Source organism: Capra hircus, chromosome 16 (assembly GCF_001704415.2).
Source record: "Capra hircus breed San Clemente chromosome 16, ASM170441v1, whole genome shotgun sequence".
NCBI classification, from domain to species: Eukaryota; Metazoa; Chordata; class Mammalia; order Artiodactyla; family Bovidae; genus Capra; species Capra hircus.
In genome coordinates, this window is record NC_030823.1 from 74,374,244 (window position 1) to 74,389,543 (window position 15,300).

Here is a 15,300-nt window from a genome sequence, read left to right on the forward strand (position 1 = left end):
GTGACAGCAGCCTTAGGATCCCTCAGGCCATGGCTCCACGTACCAGTAGGCCAACACTTGCTCTGGGACCACAGCCGGCTTCCCCAGGACCCAGCTCTACCAACCAGCGGGTCAGTACGAGTCATCCTAGCAGTACGCATTTATAACCACAGTAAGTAGCTAAAGGATGAAAAAAAACAAAAAGTTTTAAAATACGATGATACAAACATTAAATGTGGTGGTATGGAGTAAAAGTGCTGAGTTGTTAGAATGTGTACAAAATAGAGATTAGCGACTTAAAATAATCATGTATATATATATATATATATATATATATATGTATTGCTACGTATAAACCTCATGAGAAGGACAAAACTCTAAAACAGATATACCCATAAGAAAGAGTAAGGAGTCCAACATAACAATAAAGATAATCATTAAACCACAAGTGAAGAGAGGAAAAGAAGAAAGGAGCAAAAATGAACCACGAACTCAAGAGCTAAAATTACGAAACTCTTAGAGAACACAGAGGACAGCTTCAGGATGTGGGGTCTGGCAGTGATTTCTCGGATGTGTCACCAAAAGCGCAGACACACCGGGTTTCATCAAAACCGAACACAAGCTGTTTACAAAGGGACACTGTCATCAGAGAGCGAGCAGGCCACAGAATGGGAGGGAACTGCATTACATATCTGATAAGGGGTTAACCTTCAACATATATTATGAGCTTTTAAAAATAGAAAAAAATTAAATTAAAAAATGGGCAAAGGACTTAAACAGATATTTCTCCAAAGAAGAGACACATAAGACCAATAATATGCACATGAAAAGATGATCAATCACTAATAATTGTAGAAATGCAAAGAAAAACCACAATGAGATAGTACTTCACATATACTGGTATGGCTTTTATCAAAAAAAAAAAAAAGGAAAAAAAGAAAGACAAGTGCTGGCAAAAAGATTGAGAAATTGAAACTTTTGTACATCACTGGAGGGAATGTAACATTGTGTAGCCACTGCGGAAGATTTTCTGGTTGTTCCTCAAAAATAAATAAATAAACATAGTAATACTATGAAGAAAAAGTGAAAGTGTTATTTACTCAGTCATGTCAGACTTTTTGCCATCCCTGGATGGTAGCCCACAAGACTCCTCGGTCCATGGAATTCGCCAGGCAAGAATACTGGAGTGGGTATCCATTTCCTGCTTTAGGGGATCTTCCTTACCCAGGGCTCAAACCTGGGTCTCCTACATTGCAGGCAGACTCTTTACCATCTAAACCATCAGAGAAGCCCAACGTACTATTATATAACACAGCAATTCTATTCCTAAGTATATAACTAACAAAATTAAAAATAGGGACTCAGATAGCTGAATGCCACTGTTCAGAGTAGCGTTATTCAGAATAGCCAAGAGGTGGGAAAAAACCAAGGGTCTTTCAACAAATGAGTGAATTAAGGAATTGCGGTTTATATGAAGAGATATTCAGTTCAGTTCAGTTCAGTTGCTCAGTCGTGTCCGACTCTTTGTGACCCCATGGACTGCAGCACGCCAGGCTTCCCTGTCCATCACCAACTCCTGGAGCTTACACAAATTCACGTCCATTGAGTCGGTGATGCCATCCAACCAGCTCATCCGCTGTTGTCCCCTTCTCCCACTTTCAATCTTTCCAAGCATCAGGGTCTTTTCCAATGAGTCAGTTCCTCACATCAGGTGGCCAACGTACTGGAGTTTCTGCTTCAGCATCAGTCCTTCCAATGAATATTCAGGACTGATTTCCTTTAGGATGGACTGGTTGGATCTCCTTGCTGTCCAAGGGACCCTCAAGAGTCTTCCCCAACACCATAGTTCAAAAGCATCAATTCTTCGGCACTCAGCTTTCTTTACAGTCCAACTCTCACATCCATACATGACTACTGGAAAAACCATAGCCTTGACTAGATGGACCTTTGTTGGCAAAATAATGTCTCTGCTTTTTAATATGCTGTCTAGATTGGTCATGACTTTTCTTCCAAAGAGCAGTTCAGTTCAGTCCAGTCGCTCAGTCGTGTCTGACTCTTTGCGACCTCATGAATTGCAGCACACCAGGCCTCCCTGTCCATCACCAAATCCCAGAGTTCACTCAGACTCACGTCCATCGAGTCACTGATGCCATCCAGCCATCTCATCCTCTGTCGTCCCCTTCTCCTTCTGCCCCCAATCCCTCCCAGCATCAGAGTCTTTTCCAATGAGCCAACTCTTCGCATGAGGTGGCCAAAGTACTGGAGTTTCAGCTTTAGCATCATTCCTTCCACAGAAATCTCAGGGCTGATCTCCTTCAGAATGGACTGGTTGGATCTCCTTGCAGTCCAAGGGACTCTCAAGAGTCTTCTCCAACATCACAGTTCAAAAGCATCAATTCTTCGGTGCTCAGCCTTCTTCACAGTCCAACTCTCACATCCATACATGACCACAGGAAAAACCACAGCCTTGACTAGACGGACCTTAGTCGGCAAAGTCATGTCTCTGCTTTTGAATATGCTATCTAGGTTGGTCATAACTTTCCTTCCAAGGAGTAAGCATCTTTTCATTTCATGGCTGCAGTCACCATCTGCAGTGATTTTGGACCCCACTAAAAATAAAGTCTGTCACTGCTTCCACTGTTTCCCCATCTATTTGCCATGAAGTGATGGGACCAGGTGCCATGATATTAGTTTTCTGAATTATGAGTTTTAAGCCAACTTTTTCACTCTCCTCTTTCAATTGCATCAAGATGCTCTTTAGTTCTTCTTTGTTTTCTATCATAAGTGTGGTGTCATCTGCATATCTGAGGTTATTGATATTTCTCCCAGCAATCTTGATTCTAGCTTGTGCTTCATCTAGTCCAGCGTTTCTCATGATGTACTCTGCACCTAAGTTAAATAAACAGGGTGACAATATACAGTCTTGATGTACTCCTTTCCCGATTTGGAATCAGTCTATTGTTCCATGTCCAGTTCTAAATGTTGCTTCTTGAACTACATACAGATTTCTCAGGAGGCAGGTCAGGTGGTCTGGTATTCCCATCTCTTTAAGAATTGTCCACAGTTTGTTGTGATCCACACAGTCAAAGGCTTTGGCATAGTCAAAGGGTCTTCCAACAAATGAATGAATTAAGAAATTGCAGTAAATATGAAGACATATTACCAAGTCATCAGTGAAATAAAGTTCTGATACATGCTGCAAGGTGGATGAACCTTGAAAACAGTATGCTAAGTGAAATAATCCAGAAGCTTTGGATTTGACATAGTCCAGAAGCTTTTGGACTTGACCAGAGTCCAGAAGCTTTTTTGGATTTGACATGATCCAGAAGCTTTTTTGGATTTGACATGATCCAGAAGCTTTTTTGGATTTGACATGATCCAGAAGCTTTGCTTTGGCATAGTCAAAGGGTCTTCCAACAAATGAATGAATTAAGGAATTGTGGTATATATGAAGACATATTACCAAGTCATCAGTGAAATAAAGTCCTGATACATGTTACAAGGTGGATGAACCTTGAAAACAGTACGATAAGTGAAATAATCCAGAAGTGATCCAAGTCTATGCGGTATGTAGAACAGTCAAATTAATCAACACAGAAAATAGGTAGTGGTTAGCATGGCTGAGAGGAGGGAGAATGGAGAGTTATTGTTTCATAGGTATAATGTTCATTTTGAGGTGATTAAAGGTTTTATAGATGGTAGTAATGGCTGCACAAACATGTGAATATACTTAATGCCACTGAAATGTACAATTAAATTAGCTAAAATTGTCAGGTAAATAAAATAGAAGTTGGCCTAGAAGAATTAGCACAGGGAGTAGCCTGAGCATCTGAAAAGGAAGTGTTCCACCAGATGTTGAAACATATCATCATTCTGTAATCAGAGTATTGATTTGGTGCTGGAGCAGGAATGGGAAAATTCAAGGGAACAGAAAGATCAGATCACGTATGAATTTAATGTGTGATAAAAACTGGTAGTTCAACAAAGCTGGAAAGAGAAGGACTTACTCAACAAGTGGAGCTACTTCTCACTGGATGAAAGTAAGTGGAGTCAAGAGAAAGCCAAGCGCACTTCAGATACCCTAAAGAAAGCGAGATGAATCAATGATTTGGTGCAGTCACAAAAACACTATGATGGCAACGTTTATATAATTTCAGCATGGAGAAGACCTGAAGCTTTTATAAGAAAAACACAACACTCTTGGCCATTAGGGAAAACATCAACACATCCAACTTCCTATTAATATAAATATTCTGTAAATTTAAATGACCACTGATAGAAAAGTCAGGCGAAATATGGTACATATTAATTACTCAGCCATTAAAAAGAATACATTTGAATAAGTTCTAATGAGGTGGATGAAACTGGAGCCAATTATACAGAGTGAAGTAAGCCAGAAAGAAAAACACCAATACAGTATACTAACGCATATATATGGAATTTAGAAAGATGGTAATGAGAACCCTGTATGCGAGACAGCAAAAGAGACACAGATGTATAGAGCAGTCTTTTGGACTCTGTAGGAGAGGGAGAGGGTGGGATGATTTGGGAGAATGGCAATGAAACATGTATAATATATAAGAAACGAATCGCCAGTCTAGGTTCGATGCAGGATACGGGATGCTTGGGGCTGGTGCACAGGGATGACCCAGAGGGATGGTATGGGGAGGGAGGTGGGAGGGGGTTCAGGATTGGGAACACGTGTACACCCGTGGTGGATTCATGTTAATGTATGGCAAAACCAATACAATATTGTAAAGTAAAATAAAGTAAAACTAAATAAAAAAACAATATGTGAATCACATTAAAAAAATTAAAAAGAGGCATTGTTTCCAAAAATAAATAAATAAATAAAATCATATAAAAAGATAGGAATAAATCTAACTGCAGCTCCAATTAAAGACGTTAAGTGGAAAAAGTGCAAGTTTCAGAAAAATATGAACAGCATGATGACATTTTTGGATAAGAATAAAGCCAAATATGTAAACCTACAAAAATAAGAATGTTTACACATAGAAGCAGATTAAAAAGACTCCCTAAACTATAAAGATATTAACTTAAATAATTAGATAAGAGAAAAAAGTGGACACCCAATCTTTTCACTATGTATGCTTTTGTAATCTCTGAAATTTTCAAAATTCATATAAGTATGTGTGCATGTTCAGGCACTCAGTCATATAAAGCTCTTTGCTGCCCTAAGGACCATAGCCCGCCAGGTTTCTCTGTCCATGGGATTTTCCAGGCAAGAACAGTGGCATGGGATGCCATGTCCTTCTCCAGGGGATCTTCCCGACCCAGGGATTGAGCTCACATCTCCTGCAGTGGCAGGTGGATTCTTTACTGCTGGGAGCCAACTGGGAGCCCCTCAGATTAGTATACTAAAATAGTTAAAAGCTATAGAAAGCAATCAATTTTTAATAGTGTAAAATCTTCAAAGAAAACTGACTTTAAATAACGACAAACTAGAGAAAAATTCTGCTTCCTGATAAAAGGATTTTAACTTATAATGAGCTTTGTTAAATCAACATGAAAAATATTTCAGAAATCACATAGAAAAGTAAACAAAAGACCAATATCAGTTCAGTTCAGTTCAGCCACTCAGTCATGTCCGACTGTTTACGACCCCATGAATCGCAGCACGCCAGGCCTCCTTGTCCATCACCAACTCCCGGAGTTCACTCAGACTCACGTCCATCGAGTCAGTGATGCCATCCAGCCATCTCATCCTCTGTCGTCCCCTTCTCCTCCTGCCCCCAATCCCTCCCAGCATCAGAGTCTTTTCCAATGAGTCAACTCTTTGCATGAGGTGGCCAAAGTATTAGAGTTTCAGCTTCAGCATCATTCCTTCCAAAGAACACCCAGGACTGATCTCCTTCAGAATGGACCAGTTGCATCTCCTTGCAGTCCAAGGGACTCTCAGGAGTCTTCTCCAACACCACAGTTCAAAAGCATCAATTCTTCGGCGCTCAGCTTTCTTCACAGTCCAACTCTCACATCCATACATGACCACAGGAAAAACCATAGCCTTGACTAGATGGACCTTAGTCGGTAGAGTAATGTCTCTGTTTTACAATATGCTATCTAGGTTGGTCATAACTTTCCTTCCAAGGAGTAAGCGTGTTTTAATTTCATGGCTGCAGTCACCATCTGCAGTGATTTTGGAGCCCCCCCAAAATAAAGTCTGTCACTGTTTCCACTGTTTCCCCATCTATTTCCTACGAAGTGATGGGACCAGAGCCATGATCTTCGTTTTCTGAATGTTGAGCTTGAAGCCAACTTTTTCCCTCTCCTCTTTCACTTTCATCAAGAGGCTTTTTAGTTCCTCTTCACTTTCTGCCATAAGGGTGGTGTCATCTGCATATCTGAGGTTATTGATATTTCTCCTGGCAATCTTGATTCCAGCTTGTGCTTCTTCCAGCCCAGCGTTTCTCATGATGTACTCTGCATATAAGTTAAATAAACAGGGTGACAATGTACAGCCTTGGAGTACTTCTTTTCCTATTTGGAACCAGTCTGTTGTTCCATGTCCAGTTCTAACTGTTGCTTCCTGACCTGCATATAGGTTTCTCAAGAGGCAGGTCAGGTGCTCTGGTATTCCCATCTCTTTCAGAATTTTCCATAGTTTATTGTGAACCACACAGTCAAAGGGTTGGCATAGTCAATAAAGCAGAAATAGATGTTTTTCTGGAACTCTCTTGCTTTTTCCATGATCCAGAGGATGTTGGCAATTTGATCTCTGGTTCCTCTGCCTCTTCTAAAACCAGCTTGAACATCTGGAAGTTCACAGTTCACATATTGCTGAAGCCTGGCTTGGAGACTTTTGAGCATTACTTTACTAGCGTGTGAAATGAGTGCAATTGTGCGGTAGTTTGAGCATTCTTTGGCATTGCCTTTCTTTGGGATTGGAATGAAAACTGAACATTTCCAGTCCTGTGGCCACTGCTGAGTTTTCCAAATTTGCTGACATATTGACTGCAGCACGTTCACAGCATCATCTTTCAGGATTTGAAATAGCTCAACTGGAATTCCATCACCTCCACTAGCTTTGTTCGTAGTGATGCTTCCTAAGGCCCACTTGACTTCACATTCCTAGGTGTCTGGCTCTAGGTGAGTGATCACATCATCGTGATTATCTGGGTCATGAAGATCTTTTTTGTACAGTTCTTCTGTGTATTCTTGCCACCTCTTCTTAATATCCTCTGCTTCTGTTAGGTCCATACCATTTCTGTCCTTTATCAAGCCCATCTTTGCATGAAATGTTCCCTTGGTATCTCTCATTTTCTTGAAGAGATCTCTAGTCTTTCTGATTCTGTTGTTTTCCTCTATTTCTTTGCATTGATCACTGAGGAAGGCTTTCTTATCTCTTCTTGCTATTCTTTGGAACTGTGTATTCAGATGTTTATATCTTTCCTTTTCTCCTTTGCTTTTCAATTCTCTTCATTTCACAGCTATTTGTAAGGCCTCCCCAGACAGCCATTTTGCTTTTTTGCATTTCTTTTCCATGAGGATGGTCTCTCCTGTACAATGTCATGAACCTCTGTCCATTGTTCATCAGGCACTCTATCTATCAGATCTAGGCCCTTAAATCTATTTCTCACTTCCAATGTATAATCATAAGGGATTTGATTTAAGTCGTACCTGAATGGTCTAGAAGTTTTCCCTACTTTCTTCAATTTGAGTCTGAATTTGGTAATAAGTAGTTCATGATCTGAGCCACAGTCAGCTCCTGGTCTTGTTTTTGTTGACTATATAGAGCTTCTCCATCTTTGGCTGCAAAGAATATAATCAATCTGATTTCAGTGTTGACCATCTGGTGATGTCCATGTGTAGAGTCTTCTCTTGTGTTGTTGGAAGAGGGTGTTTGTTATGACCAGTGCATTTTCTTGGCATTAGTCTTTGTCCTGCTTCATTCCGTATTCCAAGGCCAAATTGCCTGTTACTCCAGGTGTTTCTTGACTTCCTACTTTTGCATTCCAGTCCCCTATAATGGAAAGGACATTACTTTTCACCCATCATCTTATTAAGTTCTAAACAATGTTAGTAAGATAAAGAGGCACTGGATTTGTAGGACTTGACTCTGGAGCTGTAGTTGTTTGATGGCCTGGGAAAATTAATTTTGATTCAATTCACCAGTCTTGTCAACACAGAACTGTAGAATTAACTTTGATTATTTTCATTTTTGAAGAAAATTATTTCTCAAAATGAATTACTTCTCAGAATGAAAATATACATACTTTCCAAACTATGGTATTCTATTCCTGGGAAGTTACCCTAAACACACATTTATACAAGTACCTTAGAATATATGCATAGGAATATGCACCATGGTTCTGTATTACAGAGTGGAAACCCTGGAAATTAACAGATAATAAACCATAGAAATTATGTGTTCAGAATAAGTTTACAAATCTTAAAAAAATACCATCCACATAGTATCATATTACATAATTTGTATTCTTAGTTTGTCACTTCATATTTGCCCCAATTTTTTCACATTCACATAATTAGATCTATCTTATTAACATTATATGTCTCTTTTTTTAATTTAATTTAATTTTTTTAATTTTTATTTTTACTTTATTTTACTTTACAATACTGTATTGGTTTTGCCATACATTGACATGAATCCACCACCAGTGTACGTGCGTTCCCAAACATGAACCCCCCTCCCACCTCCCTCCCCACAACATCCCTCCGGGTCATCCCCGTGCACCAGCCCCAAGCATGCTGTATCCTGCATGGGACATAGACTGGCGATTCGATTCTTACATGAAAGTTTACAAGTTTCAATGCCATTCTCCCAAATCATCCCACCCTCTCCCTCTCCCTCTGAGTCCAAAAGTCTGCTATACACATCTGTGTCTTTTTTCCTGTCTTGCATACAGGGTCATCATTGCCATCTTTCTAAATTCCATATATATGTATTAGTATACTGTATTGGTGTTTTTCTTTCTGGCTTACTTCACTTATATGTCTCTAATGATGCTCTTCAGACTCTCTTACTAATAAAAAATGATTGAAAACCTCACAAGGAACTTTGATTTATGATATTTAAAACAAAATCCCTCCGGTTTATAAAATCCCTCAAGTTTATAAACTTGTCCTCACAATTCTCCTATTATTTCCAATGCTAAACTGAATATATGTTTTAGAAATTCGTTATGAGATGCTTATGGTCAACTCTCAGAAGAGCGTATCAATAAGCATAACATACCACAGTGCACGTTCCCACTAGGACCATGTGAGCAGACATGAGTGAGTCAGTGAGTGTAGATTTCATATGCATCTTTATGTATCATCCATAGACATTGCTTTCTCCACAGAACTTCACAGCACCCCCCAAGGTACTCGAGGAAGTTATGGAGTACCGGATTTACAGGAATTATAAAAAGGTATTCTAATTACTATGCTAATATGAATAATTCCCCTCAATCCTTAAAATTATATGACAATAGGAAGTAAGCAAATTGGAAGCCAGTGATTGACATTTGTTTGAGTCATTCAACAGTGAGAAACTAGAAACCACAGAAATGATGCTACTTGAGTAAGCGAGCGGGCTGCTCAGGCTAATGCTCTGGCCACTGTTCTCTTGCTTCTGTTGCATCCAAAAAGAAGAAAGCAAAGGTAACAGCCTGGATGCAGGAAGATAATGCCCTTCACCATATCAAACAGTCTCTCAAGTCTTAGGCGGAGCGGCTGCTCAGTAAAGCCTGCCGGAGATCCTCCATTTCATCTCCACAAAGAAGGACTGTCGCTGCCCTTCCATTGTCACGCAGTTCCCTTTTTGTTGCCAAAATAAATAAAGAAAAGCCAGCAAGGAGGAAAAAATAATTGTACGAGGTGGTTGGGTTGGGATGGGGAGTAGAAATGCAAATCTTGTTCTGGAGACAGTAGAAATTTCCCAGTTACAATTGCACTCTATAAGAAGAAACAAACTGGCTGTTGGCAGGAAAATGAAACACATTCCTGAACCCAGATGATACCCTGTACAGATGTCGACAGATCACTTTCAACAGAAAACATACATATTAAAAAACAGAAGCCATGGGCCTTAATTAATATCGATTTCTACATTAATATTGACTCCAATGAAACTGTAAATTAGGTGAGCTACCTTTAAGACCTTTCTAGACGCCAGACACTGTGCTAAGTGCTTTAAATGCATCCCACTGTTAACTTTAATATCACATGGTGAGGAAGGCATTCAATCATTATACATGTATGTAAAGAAGCTTACATAAAGTACCTAAGTTTACAGACCTGTTTATATCTGTGGACTATGACCTGTAATTTTAGATTCACTAAGTATAATAGCAAAAATGGCTATAAATGCATTCTTCCTCCTTTTATTACTAAAAGTTCTAGTGAGTGTAAATCACCAGACATTTAAAGGATTTTAAAACATCACAAGGAATTTAAAGGATATTGACAAATATAAGCAGGACTTTATGAAACCTGAGGCACTGGAGGTTGTAGACACCGTAGTGGTAGCAATTGCTTCTGGAAAACAAACAAACAAAAAATATATATAAACTCACTTAATTACTTGGGATTTATTGCTTTCTACTAATATTTACTTATTTGAATTATGCTTTTCATACTTATTTAGGTAAAAATGCACATGTTTTAATTCAGGCTTCCCTGGTGGCTCAGATGGTAAAGAATCTGCTTGTAATGCAAACCTAGGTTCAATCCATGGATCGGAAAGATCCCCTGGAGAAGGGAATGGCAACCCACTCCTGTATTCTTACTTGGAGTATACCATGGACAGAGGAGCCTGGTGGGCTACAGTCCATCATGGGGTTGCAAAAAATTGGACACAACTGACCTACTAACACTTTAACTTACACTAAAAAATGTTTGCGATCCATTTTACAGGTAAAGATGTTGAACAAGAGAAATTTATGCATCTGTGTGATGTATGCAACATGCTAAGAGTCTATAAAAGGAAAATCAAAACAAGTTTCTTTGTGAATTAGAAGTCAAACGTGACATGGAAATGAATGTAAGACAGACATAAGTACTAACCTGTTCCTTTCCAATTGCTCTATATCATTGAAATCTATTGTGGAAAAAATAAAATCTTTTAAAAAAGAAAAAGGAAACAGACACCTTCATACCTTTAGTAGTACACTTTGGTAGCTCGGGCTCCCAAGTCCCATTTGCACCACAGACAACTGTGCTACTCCCGTGAAGGTAAAAACCATCATGACACTGAAATACAACTTCCACATTGTAGTAATATTTTCCTCTAAATCCTGATACTATTGATCCATGTTTGACGACTGGATAGTCACATTTGACCACTGAAAAGTGGAGAAATTCCATAATTACTGAAAGCCTGCTTTCATATAAGACCAAATATCTAGTGCAAATAATAACTTCCAGTTGAAAGGAAGAAATGAGGAATGAAAGGCAAGATGTTAATTGAAAAAAAATAAATAAAACAACACAAGACTCTGTGCATTGGAATTCCAGGGAAACAGATGTAGAGAAATCTAGTAATGTTTTTCTACCAAAACAGTCTATCATAATATTTTTTGGCTTTCCTACATTTTTTTTTTTCCAGTACTGACATGTATTGAGAAAGGTCTGACTATCAGATACAAACTCAGGGTAAGTTCAAAAATGACTTTTGATGCTCTTTAGCTCTAGGATTTTTTTCAGGTCATGCTGACACTAATTACAGTACCATGTTCTTTTAGAAAGATAGTAAACACGTTTTTGAGAAGGTAATACTTGAGTACAAATTTAAAAGTTGAAACGAAGCTAGCCATTAAAAAAAAAAAAGGAAATAGTTCTCAGGTGGCAGAAACATACAGGAACTGGGACGTTCAAGAAAATCAAGGGTCAGTAGAGCCAGGGCAGTGTTTCCCAAACATTTGGGACTGTAAACCCAGAGATCAACATGTTTTAAGTTTTAAAACACATTTTAAGTGTTAAACCAGTATGCAAACACATATGCCTGAGATAACGCTAGAAGTTAATATTTAGCACTCACAACAGTGTACCTTGGTATATTCCATTCTCCTCCACCTCTCCAGAAGTAAATTAAAGGTCAGGGCCTTCTAGACTGACTTCAGATCTACTGATGGGTTTTGCAGAATTTGGAAACAAATCTGAAAAAACACTGGGCAGGGAGGTGACTTCAAGAGAACACTTTATGAGATTAATCTGAGCAATAGACGAGGGCCAGAAATATAGCCTTTTAAGCCAGAAAGATGTTTTCTCCTTTCCTGTGGATCTGAATTTTCATTAGGTATAATTTTTGTTCAGCCAGGAGAACTTATCAATTCTTTTAGTTCAGGTTGTCTAATGACAAATTATTAGCTCTTCTTTATCTGAAACGGTTTTCATTTATTTCAGTTTCAGTTTTGAAAGATTTCTCCTTGAGGGGGAATTCTAGGATATTCTTTCAGCACATGAGCACAAGTTATTGTCTTCTCTTCTTCACAGTTTCTCGAGAGAAGTCGGCTGTTACTCTTTCTTTGAGGTGAGGAAGGAAGAATGTAACATGCTCTTCTCCTCTCTTACTGGCAGCTTTTTCTTTTGTTTTTAGTCTAATGGGGATTATTTGGTAAATTTTTAGAATTTATTTATCCTGCTAGGGTCAATGAATTCCCTGGGGGTGGATCTCTGGGGTGAATGTTGTGGCTCAAATTCAAATAATACAGAATAAAATAAATAGAGAATAAAAAATAAATGGAGAACAAACTTATGGGTACCAGAGGGAAACCAGGGGTGGGACGAATTGGGAGATTGGGATTGACGTATATACTCTACTATGCGTACAATAGATAACTAATGAGAAACTACTGTCTAACAAAGGGAACTCTACGCAATGCTCTGGGTGATGTAAATGGGAAGAATACCTGAAAAACAGTGGATATATATGTGTGTGTGTATATATCTATATATATATTCTGCTGCCGCTACTGCTAAGTCGCTTCAGTCATGTCTGACCCTGTGCGACCCCATAGACAGCAGCCCACTAGGCTCCTCTGTCTCTGGGATTCTCCAGGCAAGAATACTGGAGTGGGTTGCCATTTCCTTCTCCAATGCAGGAAAGTGAAAAGCGAAAGTGAAGTCGCTCAGACTCGTGCCCGACTCTTAGCAACCCCATGGACTGCAGCCTACCAGGCTCCTCCGTCCATGGGATTTTCCAGGCAAGAGTACTGGAGTGGGGTGCCATTGCCTTCTCCGCCATATATATATACACACACACGTATATATACGTCTGATTCACATTGCCATACAGTAGAAACTCACACAACATTGTAAAGCAACTATACTCCAATATAAAACAGACAAATAGGTGTCTATATTGTACTTTTTATATGACACTCCAATTACATGTACGTTTAGTGCTTGCTACTCTTCCATAGGTGTATAAATTTCTCTCTCTCTCATGTAATATTTCTTTTGAAATCAGGTTTCATTTGTATTGTATTGATTTCAGGTTCACTGATGTTTTCTCTGTTGGGCAACACTGCTGATACTTGTGCTAATGATTTTCTTTAAGTTAGGTTTCCGTTCAGTTCAGTCGCTGAGTCGTGTGCCACTCTTTGTGACTCCTTAGACTGCAGCATGCCTTACTTCCCTGTCCATCACCAAATCCCAGAGCTTACTCAAACTAACACATGTCCATTGAGTCAGTGATGCCATCCAACCGTCTCATCCTCTGTCATCCCCTTCTCCTCCTGCCTTCAATCTTTCCCAGCATCAGGGTCTTTTCCAATGAGTCAGTTCTTCACATCCGGTGGCCAAAATATTGGAGTTTCAGCTTCAGCATCAGTCTTTCCAATGAATATTCAGGACTAATTTCCTTTAGGATGGACTAGTTGGATCTCCTTGAAGTCCAAGGGACTCTCAAGAATCTTATCCAACACCACAGTTCAAGAGCATCAATTTTTCTGTGCTCAGTCTTCTTTATAGTCCAACTCTCACATCCATACATACTACTGAAAAAACCATAGCTTTGACTAGATGGACCTTTGTTGGCAAAGTAATGTCTCTGCTTTTTAATATGTTGTCTAGGTTGGTCATAGCTTTTCTTCCAAGGAGCAAGCCTCTTTTAAATTCATGGCTGCAGTCACCATGTGCAATGATTTTGGAGCCCTCCCAAAATAAATTCTCTCACTGTTTCCATTGTTTCCCCATCTATTTGCTATAAAGTGATGGGGCCAGATGACACGATCTTAGTTTTCTGAATGTTGAGTTTTAACTGTATTACATACAGTTAAACAGTAAAAGTGTACATCTGCTTGCTGTTTAATACATTCAAATAATCATGTATTACCAACACAGTAAAGACATAGAAAGTTTCCATACCCGCCCCCCAAATTTCCTCATGCCACTTTGTAAACAGTGCCTACCAATAACTCTGCCTTCCTCAACCAGCCTACCAGTAATCAATATTCAATCCCTATAGTGTTGTTTGGTCATCAGGTGCCCAATATGCTACTGGAGAAAAGCAGAAATAGCTCCAGAAGGAATGAAGAGGCTGAGGCAAAGCAGAAACAATGCCCAGTAGTGGATGTGACTGGTGCTGAAAGTAAAGTCCAATGCTGTAAGAACAATACTGCATAGGAACCTGGAATATTAAGTCCATGATCAAGGTAAATTGGAAGTGGTCAAACAGGAGATGGCATGAGTGAACATTGACAATTTAGGAATCAGTGAACTAAAATGGACTGGAATGGGCAAATTTAATTCAGAAGAACATTATATCTACCAGCTGACTGTGGCTCAGGTCATGAACTCCTTATTGCCAAATTCAGACTTAAATTGAAGAAAGTAGGGAAAACCAGTAGGTCATTAAGGTATGACCTAAATCAAATACCTTATGATTATACAGTGGAAGTGACCAAGGAATCATATCTGATAGACAGAGTACCTGAAGAACTATGATTCGTGACATTGTACAGGAGATGGTGATCAAAACCATCCCCAAGGAAAAGAAATGCAGAGGCAAATGGCTGTCTGAAGAGGCCTTACAAATATCTGAGAAAAGAAGAAAAGTGAAAGGCAAAGGAGAAAAGAAAAGATAAACCCATCTGAATGCAGAGTTCCAAAGACTAGCAAGGAGAGATAAGAAAGCCTTCCTCAGTGATCAATGCAAAGAAATAGAAGAAAACAATAAAATGGGAAAGACTAGAGATCTCTTCAAGAAAATTAGAGACACCAAGGGAACATTTCATGCAAAGATGGGCTCTATAAAGGACCGAAACGGTATGCACCTAACAGAAGCAGAAGACATTAAGAAGAGGTGGCAAGAATCCACAGAAGACCTGTACTAAAAAGATCTTAATGACCCAGATA

The 15,300-nt window shown here is 39.1% G+C and overlaps 1 protein-coding gene across 1 annotated transcript in view; it reads right to left on the bottom strand.

Annotated features, from left to right (window-relative positions):
* Positions 518-15,300, bottom strand: part of LOC102169786 (membrane cofactor protein-like) — a 47,876-nt gene continuing 33,093 nt past the window's right edge. Inside the window, exons 6-7 of the mRNA XM_018059968.1 lie at positions 11,100-11,285; positions 518-618 (exon numbers count right to left, since the gene is read on the bottom strand). Coding sequence (XP_017915457.1) covers positions 518-618; positions 11,100-11,285 — 287 coding nt within the window. The remainder of the gene's footprint in view (positions 619-11,099; positions 11,286-15,300) is intronic.